Source organism: Aythya marila (assembly GCF_965140915.1).
Source record: "Aythya marila genome assembly, chromosome: 6".
Lineage (NCBI taxonomy): Eukaryota > Metazoa > Chordata > Aves > Anseriformes > Anatidae > Aythya > Aythya marila.
Window position 1 is genome coordinate 12,638,684 of NC_139047.1, and position 20,978 is coordinate 12,659,661.

Below are 20,978 nucleotides of genomic sequence, written 5' to 3' on the forward strand. Positions count from 1 at the left end.
TATCCACATGTTCTGCAAGAAATTGCACAGCAAATTTTTTAAGCATTCTTTTTGACCTTATCTCATTATTGTAATACCTTATCCATACATGCATGCTACTTCAGAAAGACAAAGAACACACTTCTTGTAGCTTATCAAGTGAAGCAAGGGCACCACCATTAGGTAACATGCGGTCACTGTATAGAGTATTGCTGTTTCCCTTCGTGCCATTTTGGCTGTGGTTACGGTAGAGTAAAATGATGACTGAAGATCTGATTGTACAGCAGAAACAAGCAACCTATTCTTGGCAAATATATCTAGGTCCAAACATTCCAATGCTCTTGCTAAGTACTCCAGTAATTCCAGTGCAATACATGTTTTTTTACCAGTAAATATTATCAGTAACAGAAAAGATGTACCACTTCTCTCTGTTCTTTGAGCTCGAACTCCTAAAGCTGTTTTGAGCTTGTAGACCTGTCAATATAATGAATTCCACCATGCTGTCATTTTACCTTTTAGTAGTAGAGATGCATCATAATATGTAATGAACAAACCTGAGTATTGTAAAATCTCTTTAAGTAGCAGTGGAGACAATCATAAAGGGAGAGCAAGAGTCAGTTCATAAGGATGTGACAGACCTGTAATCTTGTGGTCAGAAGCCTCAAAATCTATTACAGTAGTAGTGGAGCAAAAGATTCAAAAGAATAAGCATACAGCTCGTGGAACCATTTTTGTCCCAAACTTCTGAAAATTGAGTGAGGTTGATTTCTCAGAAACTTTTCATGCAACTCTTTTTTTTTTTTTTAATATACACCTTAGGCTTAGTTACTTGCTAGAGCTCTGCATAAGGATTAATGCAGGGGATGAAGGGGACTGGATGTTGGAGGAAATCCCTCTAGTGCTTGGTTGTAGGCAAGGTACCAATACCACTTGAAATAGTCACTTCCTTTTTCTGACCCAGCTCAAGAGGAGAGAGGAGTTTTATTTGGGGCATGGGAGGAGCAGAAATAACAAAGTTAGGGAATTTCAACAGTGATAGATGCCAGGATGTTTTTCAGATTCATCAAGTAGTTGTTTCCACTAAAGAAAACCACCACTACCAGCAGAAATTGTTGACTTTACAAACTTCTCAACCTGTAATAATACCTTGGAGCACACAGTTGTGCAGAAAAAAAAAAAAAAAACATGCTTCCCTTTTCCATTAAAATCAGTCTGTTAGTTAAACAGGAAAAAAAGAGAGAGAGACACAAAATTGTTGGTTTACTTTAATTATTATCAGGCACATTCACTTTAGAAAATAGGGGAAGCATTTTCAGAATAGATTTTTCCTTTTAAAAACTCAACTGCATCTTCATTTGTCATTTCCTGAAACTTCTTGTTCAGGACCTGTAGAAAAGGAAAAGGAAAGGGTACATTATTTCTTGTGTCTTTAGCAAACTACTATGTCCCATAAACAAAGCATTCAATGATGGGAAAGCCATAGGGATTTGCTCTATTTTGAGAAACATGTTCATTTGAATCATTCATTCTGTAAAAAAAAAATAAAAATAAGTCAAAGTCCTACAGGTTTCTAGGTACAAACAATTCAGTGGCTTGACTTTTTTTTCCCACCTGAGCTATGGTAACATTTATTTCACTGACAATGTTAAGTGGTAGCTTGTCTTTTAGAGCTCCTCTGTCCTTTATGACACAATCACCACCTTGTAAAAGCAGATATGCTACACAGTTATCACTCTGGAGAAAGCTCATCATTCCCTACAGGGCCTGTTCTGCCAAACAAACATACTCATCACTGTGCTGATAACAGGACCTAAACAGAGAGAATAACAGAACTCTTACCAGAATCACATGATAGCCCAATTTACTTAGATGCCGCTTCTTCATTGCAAGCTTCCCTTGGGGGTGTGTTGTACCCAAACAAAATGCAGACAGAGGAACAAAGAGAAACGCCAATCTACAAACAAGAAGAGTTTAAGACAATGATTCAGTGATGTCCTTCAACATTGCAGAATATAGAGCTGTCTTTCCGGAAGGCAGAGTATCAGGACTGCACAAATTTCATTATCCTTTTCTTTCTCCAGACTTAATTAATTTAGACCCTCTCTTCTTCGGTGAGCTTCACTCAAGTGCTAGCATCTACTTAAACTACTACAGCAGAATTAAGTCCTTAGACATCCACTTCCCCCATAATGGGAAGGAAATAGATCATTCCAAATTCTACATTATTTTGACAGCTTGTGCATTTACTTTGATCCTTTGCTAATATTCAAGATCAGTTACTTCCTGCCATAAAACCTACTCAAAAGGGTAAGGAAAGCTGAATGTCTTGAAAACCTGATGTGAGTTTCTGTTACTCAATTCACTAGCTCTCTTTTTCTCAAAAAGCAAACTACACAAAATATGTTCCTGTGCAGTGCGACCCAGCACACAAATTTAAGCATTACTCAATTCTAGTTAAGTAGGACATACATCAATTAAGTAAGCCTTCATTCAGTGAGAGGTCATTTTTTTCCACAAGATTAAAATTATCACCTAAAGCATGGACATGATTGTGCATTTTATTCAAATTGCATTTCAGCAGCTGAATTCATTGCTAAAACATACCACTGGGATGCAAATTTTGGAGACATAAAGAGAATAACTGAATTTTTAATTAAACACAGTAATGCTTGGAATTTTACAATCATAATGTACTATTTTTTTGGAAGGGATTTTAATCATACTTAAAAATTTGTATCCATTGCAGGAGGCTGAGATTATCCAAACTGTAAGGTTTCCTGCCTCTTTCTCTGGAATGTAATTTTTTTAGCCTCTATTAGAAGTTAATGAGCTGGATGAGGTGTTATTTTGAAGTAGCATGCATGGCAATTTCTGGGAGCACAAATAAGTTGTCTGCTTGCTTCTGCAAATCAGTAGAAATCATAAGTGCATAGAATACATACAAACAAAACTAGCCTACTAGAAAAAATAGACAGTCAAAAAAGACACCTTTGAACACTTGTGTCAGGATGATTATCTGTTGCAGTTACTGGGAGCACTTTCTTTCTGTCTGAATCCATCCTGATTTCAAAATCTGAAAGCAAAACAACAACAAACATTACACGAGGTTACAATTAATATTCTATGTAGCTCATTTGAAAAAGATATCTGACACTGTCACTGCTGTGTTTCTAATTACTGTTCTCTTGTAGTTTGCTCATTACCGATCGCTTTTCCCTCCCTGCAACCAACATAAACTGCTAAAGCTTGCACATCTCCAAGAAAAAAAAAGTTTTTAGAAACTGTGGATGTAACTTTAAACTACAATTCACTCGCATAAAGAAACTCGTTTTGATCTGAGTCCATCATACCTACTCAGATTTTCCTGTAATCTGATGCCCAGTTAGAAATATTTAGGAAGAAAACTATTACAAATATCACAAGAAAATCGGTTATCTGGGTGGCTGGCAAAAGAATAAGCAATATCAAAATATAAAAGAAACTAAATGTTATGAAATGATCACCTGTCAAGATCATATCCCATTTCATAAAATGGAAGTAGAAACCAAACGTTATCCAGAGTTTTAGAGGAGAAGCAAGTCAGAGAACAAAAGAAGACCACTGTTTCATTTTAATTCAAGTGTAATACTAAGGTATCAACTGTCTGAAACAGTTGGCCATTCTGGATTTACATGCAGTTAAAATCTGCTCGCTGATGCTTGACAAGAAGTCCAAAGCAGTTTTGTAAATAAAAGCAATCATAGTATTTCAGTAAATTGACTTTACAAAAGCATCCTACAAAATAAATTCAACAATCAAGGATATAATTTATTAAATGACTACCTTAAAAAAAATATCTTTTAATCACCTGTATGCTATGCAAATTTGTTACCACCTTATTATTTTAGGGATTATACATTTACATTAAAAATAACAATATGAATGTGTCTTCATACCAATGTGATATTTATATGGCAGCTGAACATTTTGCCGAAACATATTCTCATCTCCCAGAAGTTCCAGCAGTGCCTCTCGAGCCTTTCTGAGATTAAGAGATACTAATGATGAGAAATTCTCATTTGGCACAAATTCAGGCTTCGTGAAGGAAGGGCTATCAAGTTCCATACACGTCTTCACACAGCGAAGCATCATTTCCTTTTTTTCTTTGTAAAGATCACCTGAAAAAGAATACAAAAAAATATTGCATCCTAAGTATTACCTCTCAGAACATTTCATTTTGTTACCATTTACAGTCTCTTCAGAGCAAATGAATTTCAATACAGGAGTCAAACCCCAATTTTTTTTCCCCAATGATTTTTGTTATCTTCAATATTCTTTTAAATATACACTGTCAATTCACTAACTAAAATAGTAAGGTCTACAGCTAGTACCTTCCCATTTATCCACTCTTTCCCCTCTACTGTACACAGCTCTATGCCTGCCATCAGTTATTACAGAAGCCTTAAGAACATGGAACAAGAGAGCATGCATACAAGTCATTTGTAAAATCCAGACAGTAGAAGGCTATAAAACAAAGGGATATCAGACTTTAGCCATCATTTTGAAACTGTGTTTTAAGAGTACTAGCCTTCCCAAACTAAGCAGTTACAGCTTTCAGGTTCAGTCAAAGGAGGCTCAATATCAAGGCAGTTTTATTCTACACTGAGTTCCTACTCTGATAAACTACACTACTCACTGTAGAGGAATGTCATGTGGAAACCAAATTCTACTACAGTGTTCCAAATTCCTCATAGTAACTCCAAGCAGTCAAAGTCAAATTTTACTCATGATCCCAGGTACCGAAGTTGGTTTATGAAGCTTAAGACTTCCTGTGTTTTTAAAAGTGTCTGAATATCTGTTGCACAAAGAACCCCTAGCTCTTAATGCATTTCTACAATTTCCACCAATCTCACATACACCTCTTTGCACAAACTATTAATTAAACAGTTGCCACCATGGGGCCCAGGACAATAAACCAGATGCCCTAGTGCATAATTAGAGACTCAGGTGTCACTTAAATCACCATTACTGCATCAGCTTTTTCTTGTGAACTTCAGTATTAATTGTGTTTGCCTTCTTTAAATTATAAGGTTTAACACAATTATAAAAAATTATTTAGGTAGGCAAACTGTCCTTCTAAAGAAAAAGAACATGACAACATAAGGCCTAACCTGATGGTAGAAGTCTTTCGTAGCTCTCCTTTTGCAGCAGCTGATCAAGTGCACGATGAGGAAGGTATCCTAAGATGCAAAGTGAATACACTGCCTTCAGCAGTTCTGTGTTGGAAATCTGGGGAAGGTACTTATTCAAGCAGCTCTGAAGAGTCTCAAAAAACCTTTTCCAAAAGCAGAAGAAAAGTATCTAAATATACAAGACTATAATGGATTTCAAACAGAATTATGTGCTAGTAAATTTTATATTTTGTACAATCACATGTTGAGTAATCCAGCATTAGCTTTAGAATCTTCTTTGAGGCTACAGCTACCTATCAACAGAGTTAGTACCTTTATCGGTCTAGAACCAAGAATATATCAATTTTCAGTTTCAGAAAAGAAATCCTATATAGAAAAAAATGCTAGAAGACATAGAAAATTTACCTTACAGATTAATAAAACAGAACTATGGACTTTTTCACAACTAATATCAAATACCAGTTGCCATTCCATACATTTCCATATATTACTCTATTGATGACAACATAACATCAGGCGTTCTCAAATGAAAACCTACAAATGATGTTGGCCTTTGGGAAGGTAGTTGAGTCGTGAATACACTCGGAGAACAATCAAAAGGCTTTTCAAGTCCAGGAATTCAGAGTCTGCTGTCACCTTCTCAGCAAAAACACCCATCAGTTCACTGGGCTGAAAGCCAAGTATCTCGAAGGCAGACAGAAAAAGGATAATCTGAAACAAAAGGTATTTTTATAAGGTCAAGAGAAAAAGTAAAGTGGATCTTACATTTTGTTTTCATAAAAGGCATTTTTAATGAAAGCAAACTTTTCAAACCATAACATTCATTCTATTTCTTTATTTATTCTGTAAGTCAATAGATAGAAGCGCATTTTAAAAGTTTAACTGTATGAACTTCATCATAATGGTATTTCTAAAAGGGTAGCATGGAAAAGCACCAGAAACTGCCTATTCTACTGCTACTACTATAAATTATTTGGTCTCAAACTCACCTGTTTTTTGTCCAAAATGCAGACACTGGAATTAACGTAGTCTGCTACTGTTGAAAACAGTTTTACATTACGGTACTGGAGATTGTGACAAGCTTCCAGAATAAGAATTAAATGCCAAAATTGAGCATCGTGAATATTCTCTGTAACAGAAAAGCAAAAAAGGACAAATGATAAAAAGGACAAAGCAAAGGGAGCTGTAGGTTGGAGGCATAGTGGCACATGATGAAATTTACTTTTTCTGATTTGGTTTTACAGAACTGCATGTAACCATAAATATGTGTCTATTTCTAAAAAGGACTGAGGCTATCAAGCATTGAAGCACTAGCACATGTCAGACTGGAAAACCTTAACATAACCTCCTGGCATATGAGCATAATGACACAGATTGAGTACCAGATCACAACAGACCTGTAGCACAGCACTGCTACTTCATCTGCCACACAATATGGACCTACTCCTGAGTTGAAGATTAAATACCAAAGAACAATGCTCTCTCTTGAACATCCTGCCTTGTTTGCTTCAATGAGTGACATGCATGTCCTAAAAGACAGTGACTGCAGGAGAAGGCACAGCTACAACTAGACTTTGTTTCCTCTCCATGAAGACTCAAGAGGATAGTAGGAAAATAAATGAGTTCAACCCTTCTCGTAAGCTGTGGCTCAATGATTTTCCAGGCTTAGTATGAAACATTTCTTCAGGTGCTCAGCACTGACAACAGCAATTGAAGCCAATGAAATCTGTGCATCAAATTCAGTGATTGGTAATGCTAGGTATTCTTGAAGAAAACAGATCAAAGGAAATCTCGTGTTACTGGACACTTTGACCTGAATCTCTCCTCTGTGTAATTAGAAAACTAATATCACCACTGGGTCACCTCCTCAATGCTGCAAAAACTAACTCAATTTATGAAACACACGGTTACTACAATTATGCTCAGGTCCTGAGATACAGAAGAGGGTGCTACTTTCTTGAAAGCCCCAGCAACAGCACAGGACTTGGAAAACACGCTGGCAAATTCCCTTACCCAATGGATAACCCTCCCTCCTCATCCTGTTCCATCTCCATACTCTAGAAGGGGTTACTTGTGTCAAGAAATAAATGACTATGCCCAGAGCACAATGTATAGCATGTAAGTCTTGATGATACGCACTAAAAAAGTGCAGAAAAAAGCACTGAGTAGCTGGTTACTCTATGCATGCTATGTAGCCTGCGTCTGAGCACGGCATGACTCCTGTGGTAGAAGCCACTATATGTAATTAAAGACTGTGTCCTAACACACATGAACATCAGGACAAATAATGACTGTACAAACAGCCCAAATATTCCTGTTTCCTAAATATTAAAAATGTTGTTTTGATATCTTCCTTTTTTTTGAGACACACATTCATATGCATTTTAAGTGTGAATTGATACGTACTGACTACATATACTTGGGAAATGCATTGCAAAGGTTGGAGAGAGGTGAGAGCACTACCTTTCATTTAAGTTTTTTTTTCTGGACTGCAGCATTCAATATTGAAAACCAGTTAATCGGGGAAACACTATGTTCCCTTCAGACTAATCGCATCAGACCGCCTGTCTATCTATTTCCAATTCAGATTTGTTTTAAAAGCTTATCTGAAATCTACTTTTTACTTCTAGCATTCAGTTCTTTTTCCTAAATAATGCATTCAGAAGAAAAGCAAAGAAAAATATATAATTCAGGGAAATGTTAAAAAGGGTACAGAATGCAAGAACTATTTGGTTTCATTGTCCATCAGTAATGTTCTGTCTTGCCACTTGTCAAATGACTCCACATTACTATTCTCTTCTGTAAAGCAAAGATATTTCCTGAATTTTAAAGGAAATTAGGAAAGGGACATGAAAGGGAAAAATTTGGCATAAAGGAGGGAGATTTAATAAACATTTTTCTTACCCTGGATCTTTTTACTGCAGGCATTCAGGATCGGAATGGAACAATAATTCATTGCAACAAGACCCAAAAACACACGCCGAGCATTTAGGTAAGTCAGGTGGTCAATCTCTTTCAAAACTGCCATCTAAAGTGAAGTAGAGTTTATTAAATCCTTCATTCTTCACATGTTACCACTGCTTTATTGTGAAGGAATCTTCACCAAAACCTTCCCAAATCCATTAGCCTGTCCAGACTTAAATGAAAGAAAAAGGAGCAACAAAAAGCAAAAGCATAAAGTAACTTCTTTCAGATTCTCAATATACAATCAGAAGAGATCAAGTGTTCTATAGCTAGGTCACTAAGCAATTTCCCAGAAATTTGTCTTTATATGGATTTTTTTTTAAAGAAGTCTCAGTAAAACTCACTTCCAAATACTGTGATACCATATACTAACTCTTAAAAAAGCAGCAGAAATATAATTACCACAGTTGATTTACTTTATGACTGCAATTACTATTTTGGACATGTGCAAGAGCTGTAAGCTTTCAGCACAATCCAACAGCACAGAGTGGCATATCTTTAATACAAACACCCAGCTACTAATGTGAACAGAGGCAACGATGCTGCAGAACACACTTCATTTACAGAAGCAGCAGTTAGACTGATACAAGAGACAGTAAAAATGAGACTACAGAGTTTAGCTTTACTTGTTATTAAAATACAATATTCTTACTGCATGTCTATTAACGGGTAAATGCAAAATGCATCTACAATAGAAATTACACAGTATTACGTCGGTTTTCCAGACAGAGGTTGGGCAAGGGAATCACAGAACAGCCAGTAAATGCTTCTATGAAATACCATCTGGCCAACCCAAACAAGAGATGAAGGCACTGCTAATTTACTGTCTCAACTCCTTTTGTACCATCTCCATTGCTTCCTGCCCCCTTTCAGTGATATTCCCAGCTCCAAATTTAAGTTTCTCTTGCAAATATAGCTGGACTATGATTCATATAGCAAATGCAGTTAACTTTTGTATTATACATTCTCTTTGTGCATCTGGAAAGAACCATACACAGTTCAGAAAACAATGCAAGAGCACAGGCTTTTTTGGAAGTAAAAATGACCCCTCAGCCAAGTTCACCTCTAATTTCTTTTTCAGAAAGACTGGAGCATCTTTTCCCATGCATTTCATCAGGTTTTGCAGTATAAAGATGTCTCTGATACTTGGGATTCGCTGCTCCGCTAGTAATCTGATGAAGAAAGAAATGCAAAGCCTTGAGATGGTTTCCTTGTTTCAGCAGGAACTGGTATGTACCCCCATTCTCCCTCACTGATATACTCCCAAGTTACAGCTGTTATTCCCTGCTCCTCTCCTGCCTACTTTTTGCAAGGCTGGCACAACTTTATCTGATGTAGCTGCAGCACAGATGTTAACCCACATGGAAATAATTATATTGGTATAAATATATGGTTTCTTAATGTTCCCTGATACGTAAGTGTTGTCCCTGACACATTCTGAACACTAGGGTCACCTGACCAGACTACAGGTGACTGCGCAGATGTGAGTGCTGTTAAGCCTCATGGAATTAACACTTTTCTGTGGAAAACATTACACGTTTTTATCATAGAATCATCTAGATGGAGACAAGTTCTGAAACAGACAGGAAACTTGGGAATGGACACTGACTATGACCTGGAGCAACTGAGGAAAAAAAAAAAAAAAACAAGCTGCGCTGTGAGCTGCAGGAACAGAAGGGGGTATCATAGAACAGAGGAATCATAAGTATGTGATGAAGGAGTTTCTGTTTTCCACTGCTTTCCACCAACCTACAAGAACCACGTTCCTAAGCTTACAGGACAACGTGTTCTGTCTGTATCACTAGCACATCTGCCTTTTCAAAGCAGGACCTGACTTGGGACCAAAAGTTCTAATCTATTTCAAGTTTTGTGACAGCCTCAGTAAAAAACTCATGAAAGTAAGCAGATTGGTTACCCATGTACATCTCATCATTCTAGAGAAAATCATTAAAACCAGAGAAGTTATTCTGACAAAACATTAGACATAGGCTTTGCTCTATAAAAAGATGAAGTCAAAACTTGTTTTCATCTTAATTTTTCCTTACTAAACTCGAAGGAAATAATCCCTGGCCTTTGAACAGCATTTTTCATCATGTTAAATCAAAACAGTTAATGAATTAAGCTAGCCTTATTACCTCCTTTTTACACCCAGGTAAAACAGAGGCATAGATATGCAAAGGGACTTGACCAACATCACAAAAAAACAGTGGTGGCGATGCAGTCAGAATATGTATCAGCTGCAGAGTGGTCTAACTTCCTATGCCATCAGAAGCCTTTCTGCTTGAAACTGCAAAGACAATGCCAAAAATCACTGTCATGTACAGCTGTTATCTCATGTAATCATCTAATTCCTAAAACCAAAACACGTCTTTTATGCGCAGATATTCCCTCCGTGACTTACATAAGACATAACATTCAAACAATAATTAAATATTAAGAACATGTGAAAAATGTATTTTTCTCACAGTAATCCAGCTTGAAGAGCGCTCACATTCTTGTCTTTATCCAGCCCTGCTAAAGTAGTTGCCAAAACCGAGATACACCGGTTATCAAGTTGATTGAGCTTTTCCTGTTGAAGAGTTCCACAATGTTAGGTTACTTCAGAGAAGGAAACTGGCCACTCTTAATGTCCACCTGCCATCCTGCCTTCCCCCCGAGGAGTCAATTCCTGAGACTCCATTGTCCTACAAGGTCTCCTATCAGCCACATTTAGTTGATTTGAAAAGGATAATGATTTGTCAGTTAAATCCGTATGAAATCAGCCAGTGGTTTCAAAAATGAAGGAAACTAGAATTACACACAGATTAACTAAGGGAGCCCAATTTCCAATGAACATCAGATTAAACCTGGGATGTAAGCCAAATCTCTCTGATGTTGGGCAGCCTCCCAAAACTAGTCCCGACACTTCAGCCCACTTAGAAGACTTAGAAGAGAGATTTTTCATACTCACCTGGCATACCCTCAACAAAGTCTGGACTAGGAGAGTGTTCTGAGGAACACCGAGGTTCACCACAGCATGCAGACTGAACACCAGGTCAGCCCGTGTCATCCTTCTGGCGTCTCGCAGCAGGTGCTGACAGAGCTTGACGAAGACTGGGTGCTCAAAGATCAGCTGCTTCTCGTAACGCTGCTGGTCTTCAGACAGGGTTTTCAGGAGTCTCCATGCTGTAGTTAAACAGTTAGTGAAGTGCTTAAGGGAAACAGCAGACTCTGAAGCCAAATCCAGCACATCGCTAGGACAGGTGCATTTCCGGAGACTATTAAAGAATTGTTCATTGTGATCCACAACAGGCTTCGCCTTGGAGCCCCCAGAATCATCCTTCAAGTTCTTCAGTTCCAAGGAGCTCTGGGGAACCTGCTCACTCCCCAGAGCCTCAGTACTCTTCTCTGGTTGTATTTCATCACCTGTGCTAAAAACATCTGCCTTTTGAGATAGAAACCGAAGAGATGATCCGTGTGGAGAGGGAAAAATACTTGGAAAGGGTTTTCTGAAGTTCACATTTTCCAGGGGATCCTTGTGCCCGCCGACCCACGAAGCGTGTTTTCTTGTGGCGCCTGAGTACTTGGGAGCGAGCACAGAACCACACCGACGCAAGCACCTGACCGTGTTCAACAAGTTACTTATCCTGTTATTCATTTTGCCGAGCGTTTCATGAGCAGATTTGACGCGCCAACTCAAGGCAGGGGACCCGATAAAACTCCTCCTGCGGAAACCAGCCTGCAAAGAGAGCACAAAGTCACCTGTGTGTGAAGCCCAAGGGAAGCCACAGCTCAGCGAGCAGACCTGCGACTCCTCACGTAAAGCTGCAGGGAGAAGATTTGGGACAACCCCCCCGGAGAGCTGCTGCGAAGGGGGACTTTGAGGGCTGGGCTGGGCTCGGCTCGCCCCGACCGCCCCCTCCAGCCCTCCGCGTCCCTCGGGCAGCCGCTGGGCACCTGCCTCAGGAGCGCGGGCGGCCGTTACCCGCCGCGCGGCGCCGCCGCCATGCTGCCGCCCGGCCGCCCTCCGCCAGCCTCGCGAGAGGGGACGGCGCGCGCCGAGGGCCAAACGGCCGTGGCGGCGCGTGCAGCGCCTTGCGTTGCCGCGCGACGCCCCAAGCCGGCGGCCGTTGGAGGGCGGCGCGTGCATGGCCAAGCTGGTGCTGGCGGGTGAGGCGCCTGAGGGGAGGGGGGGGGGGGGGGAGGTGAGTGTGTGTGGAAAAATTCCCAAAAGTTTTGTGTTGGTCGAGTTCTCACCAGCCCGTGTCACCACATCTGCCTCTGGGCGTGCGGTTGGTGTTTCCACAGGCAGGGCAAACTGCCCTTACTATGCCAAAGCGGAGCTCCTGGCTGACTACCTCCAGGCTAACCTGCCGGACTTCAGGGTTCACAAGATCACCCAGCACCCTGACAGGTGGGAGGTAAGGCGCTACCAGTCCAAACGTGGTAGATAACCCAACCCAGTGCTCCGCCTGGCAAGGAGTGTGCTTGGCTGCAGTCTGTCTCTTACTTTCGTTAGCATCTGGGTACGTGGATGGAAGTGCTGCAAAAGCAGTTTTGGGTATGAGCGCCAGCCTGAGGAAAAGTTTCAACATTCTGACTGGCAGAATACGTACATAAAATGAAGGTCACGCTGAAACTGTGTTTTGCTTGCAAGAAAGTGAAGTTTATGTTTTATTAAGTACATGTGACTGTTCAGCCTGCTGTTTTCTGTAAATTTTTTGCACACTGTGATTGTGTATACTTTCACAGCCATTATTTGTCAAGAGGATTTCTGGCATTCAAAGGCTTTGAATTATAACAGAAATATAAAAATAAATCTCATATATTGGTTTACAGTGTGAGTGGGCCTTTTTAATTATTTTGCTGTATGCTCAGTTGTTCATTTTACTTGAAGTTTTTTTTACTGTAGTCCATATAAAAATGAAAAACTGCAGTATTCATGAGACAGGCAGTACTGTGCTTTATATTACCCCCTTATATTTTTGATTGATACCTCAGCCAATTCAACAGTAAAGTGAATGGCAAGTAACCTCTTCAGCCTAGCGACCCTTCTGCAGAGGTTACCTACTTCTTACCTATTTAAGGAATCCTCAGATTTTTCGCTGCTTTACAACATTCCTATGTTCAGTGTCATTAAGACAATGGAGAAAAATTACAGAGTTAAAACCAAGCAGAAGTTCATAGGACGTTTTGCTCTTTTGCTGAAATATTGCAGTGTATCATCATGAATTGCTTTGTGTCAATCTGCCAATTTTTGCACACTGGGATGTGGGTACGTTGTGAGACACTTTGTAATCATGTATTGACAGGAAGTAATAAGATTGTTACTAACTGTAACATTTAACTGTTATCATAAGTGAACAAGTATTAAAACTTTTTTTTTTTTTTTTTTTTTTTTTTTGGGGGGGTGGTATTTATATTAGCAGTGGCTCCGTGACATTTGTGAAATGAATGGATGGCAGCACAGACAATCTCCAATCATTTGGAGAGAACTTTTGGACCGTGGAGGGAAGGGTCTGCTTCTGGGAGGAGTTAATGATTTTCTGGAATATGCTCAGGTAGTGAGCTGCTTTTTATTCTGTAAACCCATATTTTACATTTTCTTATAATGTTCTTTATTCCTCCTTCAAATGTAAAATAAAGCTATCCTACACCTTGCTGTGTTTGAGCTGTCATTTCATTAGAGATCACTTTTTTTGTTTTTTTTTTTTTTGTTCTTAGCACTATTATGGCATCACCTCAATGATGTTGAGTGAGGAAATGTTAGACATTGCTGAGGAGAACCTACAGGCACATGTGGAAGCTGAAAAAGAGGAGGAGGAGATTAGAAATCTTACCAACCCTTTGCAGATCTGGATCACCAGGTGAAAGTAAAAAGAGTATGAAGTTTCACTCAGTTTCAGAAGAATGCATTTTTTCTCAATGCATATGAGGTATAAATGTCTGAGGTTATACATGAATCCACGTAATTTGCTGATTTGAGTTAGGTTCTGCACCCTTCACTATGAGCATTCAACATATGAATTGAAAAGTATTTCTATTTTCGTTACATTATGTTCCAGTTTAAGTGAGGGATGTGAACAGGTGTCAATGAGCTCACCAGATCACCTTGGAAGGAAAAACAAGTATTTACAAAATTTTGTAATGCAGGTATCTTACATTAAATGTATTTGGAAATATTTAAATAAGTAATCAATTCCTAGCAGGTCTACCTGTAGAAATTTATGTATTTCTCTTAATCCTAACAAAATACCTTAAAAATTTGTGGTTCTGTAAGATGCTAGACTTTAAATGACATTATGGCCTGAAATGTATAGGATGGAAAAACCTTCAAATGAAAGGATGCCCTAACTGCTTTTAATTTTTAACATGTTAAGAACAGAGAAAGACCATTAGTTTGGATCTTTTATTGCTCTATTTAAATATAATCAAATGTAAAGGTAAGGTCTTTGTGTTTATTTATGTAATACTTTGAAACGAGCAGTATACAGTGCTTAACTATGATTTTTTGGTACCATTCTTTTATTAGTGCATCAGCTCCTATATGCTATCAGCTGATACCTCTGTTGGCGAATGGAGAAGTGTTTGGGATGACAACTGAAATCAGTATCCATTTGCTAGACACTGACGAGTTTAAGAATGTTCTTTGCGGTATTGTAATGGAAGTGGAAGACATGGCATTCCCACTCCTCCGTGGTATTTCAGAGCACACTGAAATAGATAAGGCTTTTCTTCAAGCTGACGTTATCATTGTTCTTGATGATATCCTCTTAAAACGTGAAGTCCAGTCCCTTGAGAACTACATCAGAAAAGTGAGTGAGATCTGCCATGTGTATGCTCCCCTGATTGAGAAGAATGCAAAGAAAGAGGTCAGAGTAATTTCAGCAGGAAAAACCTTTGTAAACCTTAAGGCGATGATGATTATCACATACGGCCCATCCATTAATCCTGAAAATGTCATTGCTGTTGCAACATCCTGGGAAACCGCAGCTAAAGCCATGCTGGCCAGGAAGCTGAATATGAATGCAGCAGGTGAATGTTTTTGTGTTCTGGTAGCATTTGGGGATTTCAGTGGATGAACTTCTCTGAGAGCACGTATTTCATAGAACAACTGATAGGCTGATTTGCCTATCAGCAGATTATTTGAGAAATTCTTTTTGCACCAATGTGTTTTTTTTTTTCCTTTTCAGATTGCTTTTCAGCAGTCAATATTTCCATGTACAGGACTTTAAATGAAACATTGCTATATGTTTGTGAAATTATTTGTTTTCCGACAGCTAAATATTAGTTTTTTGTCTAATACATATAATAGCATTATATTAATTAAAGTTCCTTTTATAGCTTTTGTTGAGGTTTCATGTAATGTTACGGAGAATATTGATGCATTTTTCAGATGAAAACATATCTGCTATTAAGGCAGGACACTGAATTAAAGAATAATTCATCTTCAAAGGGACTTCCAGAGGTCATCTAGTCCAACGTATATTGTGAAAGTGTTTGTCTTTCTTTTAATTAATTTATGTATTTTTCTCTGTTGCAGGAGTTAAAGATGTGATTGTTTGGGGCAATATTACTGGCTGTCACTACATTGATTTGTCACATACAAAAATTTACGGATGTGACAGTGCTGTTTGGGGCCCAGCTAATTTTTCACGTCCTTTGATGAATTTGATTTATGATAGGTAATGTACAAATTTGTTTTTTAAAGTAAAATCAAATACCTTTTTAAACATTTCTGTTTTATCTGAACTGTTTAATGAACATCCAGAAAGATTTTTGTTTATTGATTAGCACTGTACATAAAGAAGAACCTAAGTTGAAGTGCTGAGTCTGCAAAAGAAATTGAGTAGTTTGTAGCGCTGTGTAGTCTTGACTCCCCTGCCAACTTTGTTTATAACTATATTTTCCTACATATTGCATGTGTATCATATGAAGAGGCTTTAAGAAGTAAAGAAAAGCCAGATAGTGACTAAAGTATCTAAAGTGCGTGACAAAACTTTGAAATGATACTAAACACATATCTGCCTCTTGAAGTACCTGAATTACATAGAACTTATGACCTGATGGAACTAATATTGACAATTTCCCAAAACAGGATTTGTTTACAGGTATTAAAAGGATGCATGGCATCTAGATAGGTTCTAGTGGAAAGAGAATTAGCAGAGAAAAGATGTTTGGAGTGAGTGAGCAGCAGAGGTGACATACTCAGGCCTGGCTGTGTGGAGCTCCCACTCTGGTATAAACTTTCCAGCATCTACTGGGTAGCTGACATTTCTATTCCATACTTGCACAGTGCCTAGCAAAGGGGAATTACAGTTCATGGCTGGGTCCTTACATAAGAGGTAACAAATGTAAACAGTAATAGTAACAGTTTTGACTTGACTAAATGATATTTCATAGACAAGTAATGCCTGCTGTCATTTCTTGAGCTACTTCTTGCCCGTATTTTCTGTCTTTAAGTGCCTTGCCTCCAGCAAAGTTTGAATAAGTTTTAACTATTATCTTCTCTTGGTTTTAGTTCTTTTATCCTCTAGGAAACTACTCTTCTTACAGTCATCTTAGTAGTTTGTTGTTTTTCCTTCTTATTTTTTTTCCTTCTTTTGTTGGCAGCGAATGGATCCATTCAGAATTTCTGTCTGCACAGAGTTCATTGAGTTCCCGTGTCTGTCATTGTGCAGGAATGTTACCCGCTCATGCAGTAGCTACAGTACTAAGATACTGGTTTCATGGTTCTCCTTCTGGGGAGATTGTTTCTGTGGGAATACTTAGTGAAGGTAAACCTATTTTTGCTTCATGTATTTTCTAATAGCTTCCTTAGAGCTTTCCCCAATAGGTATAATGGGATTTTTTTAAATCAAAATTTCAAATTAGTAAACAATTGTAAATCAGATCATAATATAATAATAGGCTGGGAGTTTGTTTCAGCACAAGAGCCTCCATATCTAAGCAGTTATCCTATCCCAAGCTTGTGATTTGATATTTACTGCTTAAAAGCATCTCTTATGTTAATACTGTCTTGTTACAGTTTGTCTTTTAGACTTAATTTAAATGCTTTTCTTATATATATGTTTTGCACGTGGAATCTTTATAGTTCTTAGAGCCTAACCTATACAAGCAGGTTCTTATGTAGATGGGTGGACCAATAAATGAAAATTTTCACAGCAGTCATTTAAACATTACATGAAATAAAAGATGTAATTTTTCCACTTTTTAAGACATAAAACTGTTATGAGTAGATGAAACTAATCTTCGAAGTTACAGTAAAAGTGGAGCCTGTTGGTCCTTGAATTGTGCTCTGAAAAAAATCAGTCTTTATATTAAGTTCTTGCACAGCTTGCACTTCTGCATATTTGTAGGGCTTAATCTCAACACTTGTGAAAATGTGTTTTTAATCAGAAATAGTATGTTTGAGTAATTTTTCCTTCTTCTGCAGGACAATTTTGCATTCCTGAAGGGATTGTCTTTTCTATGCCAGTGAGGTTCCAGAATGGTAGCTGGGAAGTCATGGCAGAATTAGAAATTAATGAAACTACACAGGAAGCTCTGGAACGCTTATCCCATGATCTGATACAGGTGATGATTTCTTACACCTGATAGTATGCCCATTCTGCCACCTATGGGTACATTGCAATGTAACTTTGAATACTGAGCACCTTACTAGAAATGTTAGGCATGTTCAAGCTGTTCAAGCTGTACATGTGTTTATACATGTGTAAAACTGGGTGGGTATTGTGAAATAATGTAGTATTTATATATGGAAATTAACAGACTATTGTTGTGTTCCCCAAAAAGGAGATGATAAAAAATGTTTACATATGGAGATGTAGAATTTGCACTCTCAAGTTCTACAGGCTTTGTGCAAACTGAAATATTAACTTTAAGTTAATGTTTCTCCATTCTATCCTGCTGATCTTGATTTTGCATATATTGTATTCAGAGTAGTTCTATGCCAGAAAATGTATCTTTTGGGATCCTTATGGCTGTGACTCTGCAAGAATGAAGGCCAGATTTTATTATAATAAGGGATTTTTCAGAAAATGCAAAATCAGCAAGGAATAATTGCATTAAGAGCTTCTTGCCCCTTAGTGAAACAGAAAGAATTTAATTTGTCTAAATATTATAAAACTAGGTGGACTAGTCCCAAATTCCACATCCTGGCATAATTAAAGTATTTGTGATCTTCAGTCATGGTAGTAACATATAAGGATTATTTTCATTTGACCATATTTTAAGATTATGTGAGAAATTTCAGTGGCTAACAAGAATGGGTGGTTTTAAAATTATTATTATTATTATTATTCAGGAAAAGCTCATTGCATTAAAGAAAATAAAAGAAATGCATCCATATGGACGTGATAAAATCACTACTAAAAAAAAATCGCATTAAGGTAGGTTTTTTCCCATAAAAGATAACACCAAGTTTTAAGTGAGAATTTAAGTAATGAATTCTAATTTGATGTCCCTTTCCATTTAAATGAATATAAAACCCTTCAGGGAGGAACATAAGTAGCAAGTGCTTGTCAGATATATCCTGACCCATGCCATAGGAAGGGGAAATCTGCATGATAGAAGCCTTATTTTGATAAGTTTCTTTTGTGTCATTCACATGTTATGAATATTAAAAATAAGCATAAATAATACATTTAGCATAAAAATAAAAGATTTTGCCAACATAAAGTACACGACATGCTTTATCATAGATGATAATTAAATAGAAAATCTTTTTAAAACAAGTAACTATTATTAGAAAAGAACTTTCACCAGATACCCTAAGTTTTTGAAACTATTCTTTACTCTTTTTCACTCTCTGGAAATAGAATTGAATTTCTAACAGAGGAAAAAATATTGTAAATTGGAAAAAATACTGTAAATAGGAAAAGACCACTGACGCAGTAAGATTTTTCCTGATAAATGCATAACTTAATTATTCCAGTAGTTAGAATCTTGATTAACTCAGACAGTAGATTCTCACTTAGATAGGAGTGTCCTTGTCTCTGCTCTCTACTTGTTTGGCACTCCTTTTCTAGAGCTGCCCCATTCTTCCTGTGGCTGCTTTAACTGCTAAGCAGAGAGACACTCCTCTGCTAGCAGCTAACTGCTTAGTTGTGACCTACTCTTGTGACATTGGTATCAAATGCCATACTATTCAAGTATTACCTAAGTGCCTGGCTTATCTCCTTGCAGGTGTAACTATTTTGGGAGGTTAGCAAAAATATGTACTGTTTTTTTTTTGCTTGTTTGTTTTGTTTTGTTTTTTTACAGGGATGGAAACCTTTCCTGCTGGCTCGGTTTAGCCAGATATGTCTTCAGGAGAAAATGGTGAAAATACACATTCTAAAACAAACTATAAAGAAATGCTAAACATTGTAATTGCTTTTATATTGCCTTCTTCATCCAAAACCCTGTGAGTCTGTAGGCAGAAAAATATCTCAAAAATGGTGTAAATATAACAGTTTTAATCTGGTGACTAAAGCAAAACTTCTGACTTATTAACGAGTCAAGAATCTCATTCATGACCAACAAATAACTTACTTCAAACAAATACAATCTTTCAAAAATATCTTTTAAGGTCTGAAAAGTGCATACTAGGACAATTTTGATCAAAGTTGTCACACACAGTAGTAGTTTCATAAATTCAACAAATTTATACCTCTTTTGGTAGTTGCAAATGTAATGAAAAACAGTTTTTGTGTGAGAATGTACATTCTCAGGCAAGATTGATTTTTAACACAATGATTTAACTGCATGCATCTTAGTGACAAGATCATTTTTGTCTACATGATTCTATTTTGTTAGTTTTGTAGGGACTGCTCATATGTTTCAAGTCAGCTATACAATTAATTAGTTCTTGGCTAAACATGGTTGTTGAGGAACTACTTTCATTTGCATGTCTTCAGTGTCTTAAAAGATGGAGACTGTTAAGTGAAATATCATTGTATCTGCTAATTTTTTATCAGATCTGAATGTTTAAAGCAAAATAAAAAGTTTCATGTTCTTTGAATCTGATATATGCAATTGAAATAAATTCATTATTTCTGTTCATGTGCAGGTTCAAACTCTTAGCAGGGATAGATTTCATTTCAGTTGTGGAAAGCAAGAGGAGTTTATTTGTTCTTTACTAGTTGGTATGGACAGAACGAGGAAGGATGCTATCAGTAATTTTTATAAACCATATCTGGTTTGTTTCATGGCTTAGTGTTCTCCAAGACAAGAGAGGAAAAATTAACTTCTCTAAAACATATTTGAATTTATTTTTTGCTGTGTGGAGTATGATTTGGCAGTACTTTTAACATTGGATTTCTTCCATTCTACCTGTGGAAATACTAGTTCAACTGACTGGGCATTTCAACTACCAACACTGCACAGCTGTTAATGAGAAATACATTGCAGAAACAGTTCATGTCTAAACAGGCTTACTGGACTTCTGAGTCACTACTTGAGACCACACAAATTTCATCTCAGAGATCTGAAGGAGAAAGACAAAACAAATTGTCTTGGATGTCTCTTATATCCTAAATTATTCTAATGAGGTGTGCATAGTGGCCTGGAAAGAAATTAAAGTGGGATCTTTCATCAGGGAAACATAACAGAATGGAATTGAAGTTCCTTGGCTTTTGCCTAAGAGAGAAAGAATGAATGAAAATAATGTGAAATCTAAAATATGGTAATATATTCAATGTTGGTTACATAGTGATAGACTTATAGAAAACCTACAATTGTCAATACGTGAGTAAGTAATTTCTGGTACATGTTTTCTTTGAAGTTACTGAGTAATTATACATATGCAGGATACTGTTAGCGTTGACTAATTCTACATTGAGAAATGAATGAAAAAAGGCCTTAAGATAAATGGATATATCTTTAAAAAGTTATATATATATT

The 20,978-nt window shown here is 37.4% G+C and overlaps 2 protein-coding genes across 2 annotated transcripts; one reads left to right on the top strand and one right to left on the bottom strand.

Moving 5' to 3' along the window:
* Positions 1 to 1,161: 1,161 nt before the first annotated feature.
* On the bottom strand, positions 1,162 to 12,119 carry FASTKD2 (FAST kinase domains 2). The gene is made up of 12 exons (XM_082764036.1): positions 12,055 to 12,119; positions 11,065 to 11,832; positions 10,580 to 10,683; positions 9,178 to 9,286; positions 8,055 to 8,178; positions 6,140 to 6,279; positions 5,689 to 5,861; positions 5,130 to 5,293; positions 3,915 to 4,136; positions 2,968 to 3,052; positions 1,819 to 1,933; positions 1,162 to 1,365 (listed from the first exon to the last, which is right to left on the bottom strand). Exons 2-12 carry the CDS (start codon positions 11,749 to 11,751, stop codon positions 1,270 to 1,272), a joined length of 2,019 nt encoding a protein of 672 aa, XP_082620162.1. The 5' UTR covers positions 11,752 to 11,832; positions 12,055 to 12,119; the 3' UTR covers positions 1,162 to 1,269.
* Positions 12,120 to 12,241: 122 nt separating this feature from the next.
* On the top strand, positions 12,242 to 19,910 carry MDH1B (malate dehydrogenase 1B; the record flags this gene model as incomplete). Its single annotated transcript, XM_082763222.1, has 10 exons — positions 12,242 to 12,263; positions 12,402 to 12,514; positions 13,520 to 13,654; positions 13,818 to 13,960; positions 14,626 to 15,128; positions 15,637 to 15,778; positions 16,707 to 16,870; positions 17,530 to 17,669; positions 18,400 to 18,484; positions 19,359 to 19,910. The coding sequence occupies 9 exons, from the start codon at positions 12,242 to 12,244 to the stop codon at positions 18,481 to 18,483; spliced, it is 1,446 nt and encodes a 481-aa protein (XP_082619348.1). The 3' UTR covers position 18,484; positions 19,359 to 19,910.
* Positions 19,911 to 20,978: the final 1,068 nt, after the last annotated feature.

Bases quoted from the DNA above. Each gene is read 5' to 3' on its own strand.
- FASTKD2 (XM_082764036.1), bottom strand. From the start codon at position 11,751: ATGAATAACAGGATAAGTAACTTGTTGAACACGGTCAGGTGCTTGCGT. The intron at 4,137-5,129 runs GTTAGGCCTTAT...ATTCTTTTTCAG, and splicing joins CGAAAGACTTCTACCATCAG to GTGATCTTTACAAAGAAAAA. The intron at 3,053-3,914 runs GTATGAAGACAC...TTTTGCTTTCAG, and splicing joins GCCATATAAATATCACATTG to ATTTTGAAATCAGGATGGAT.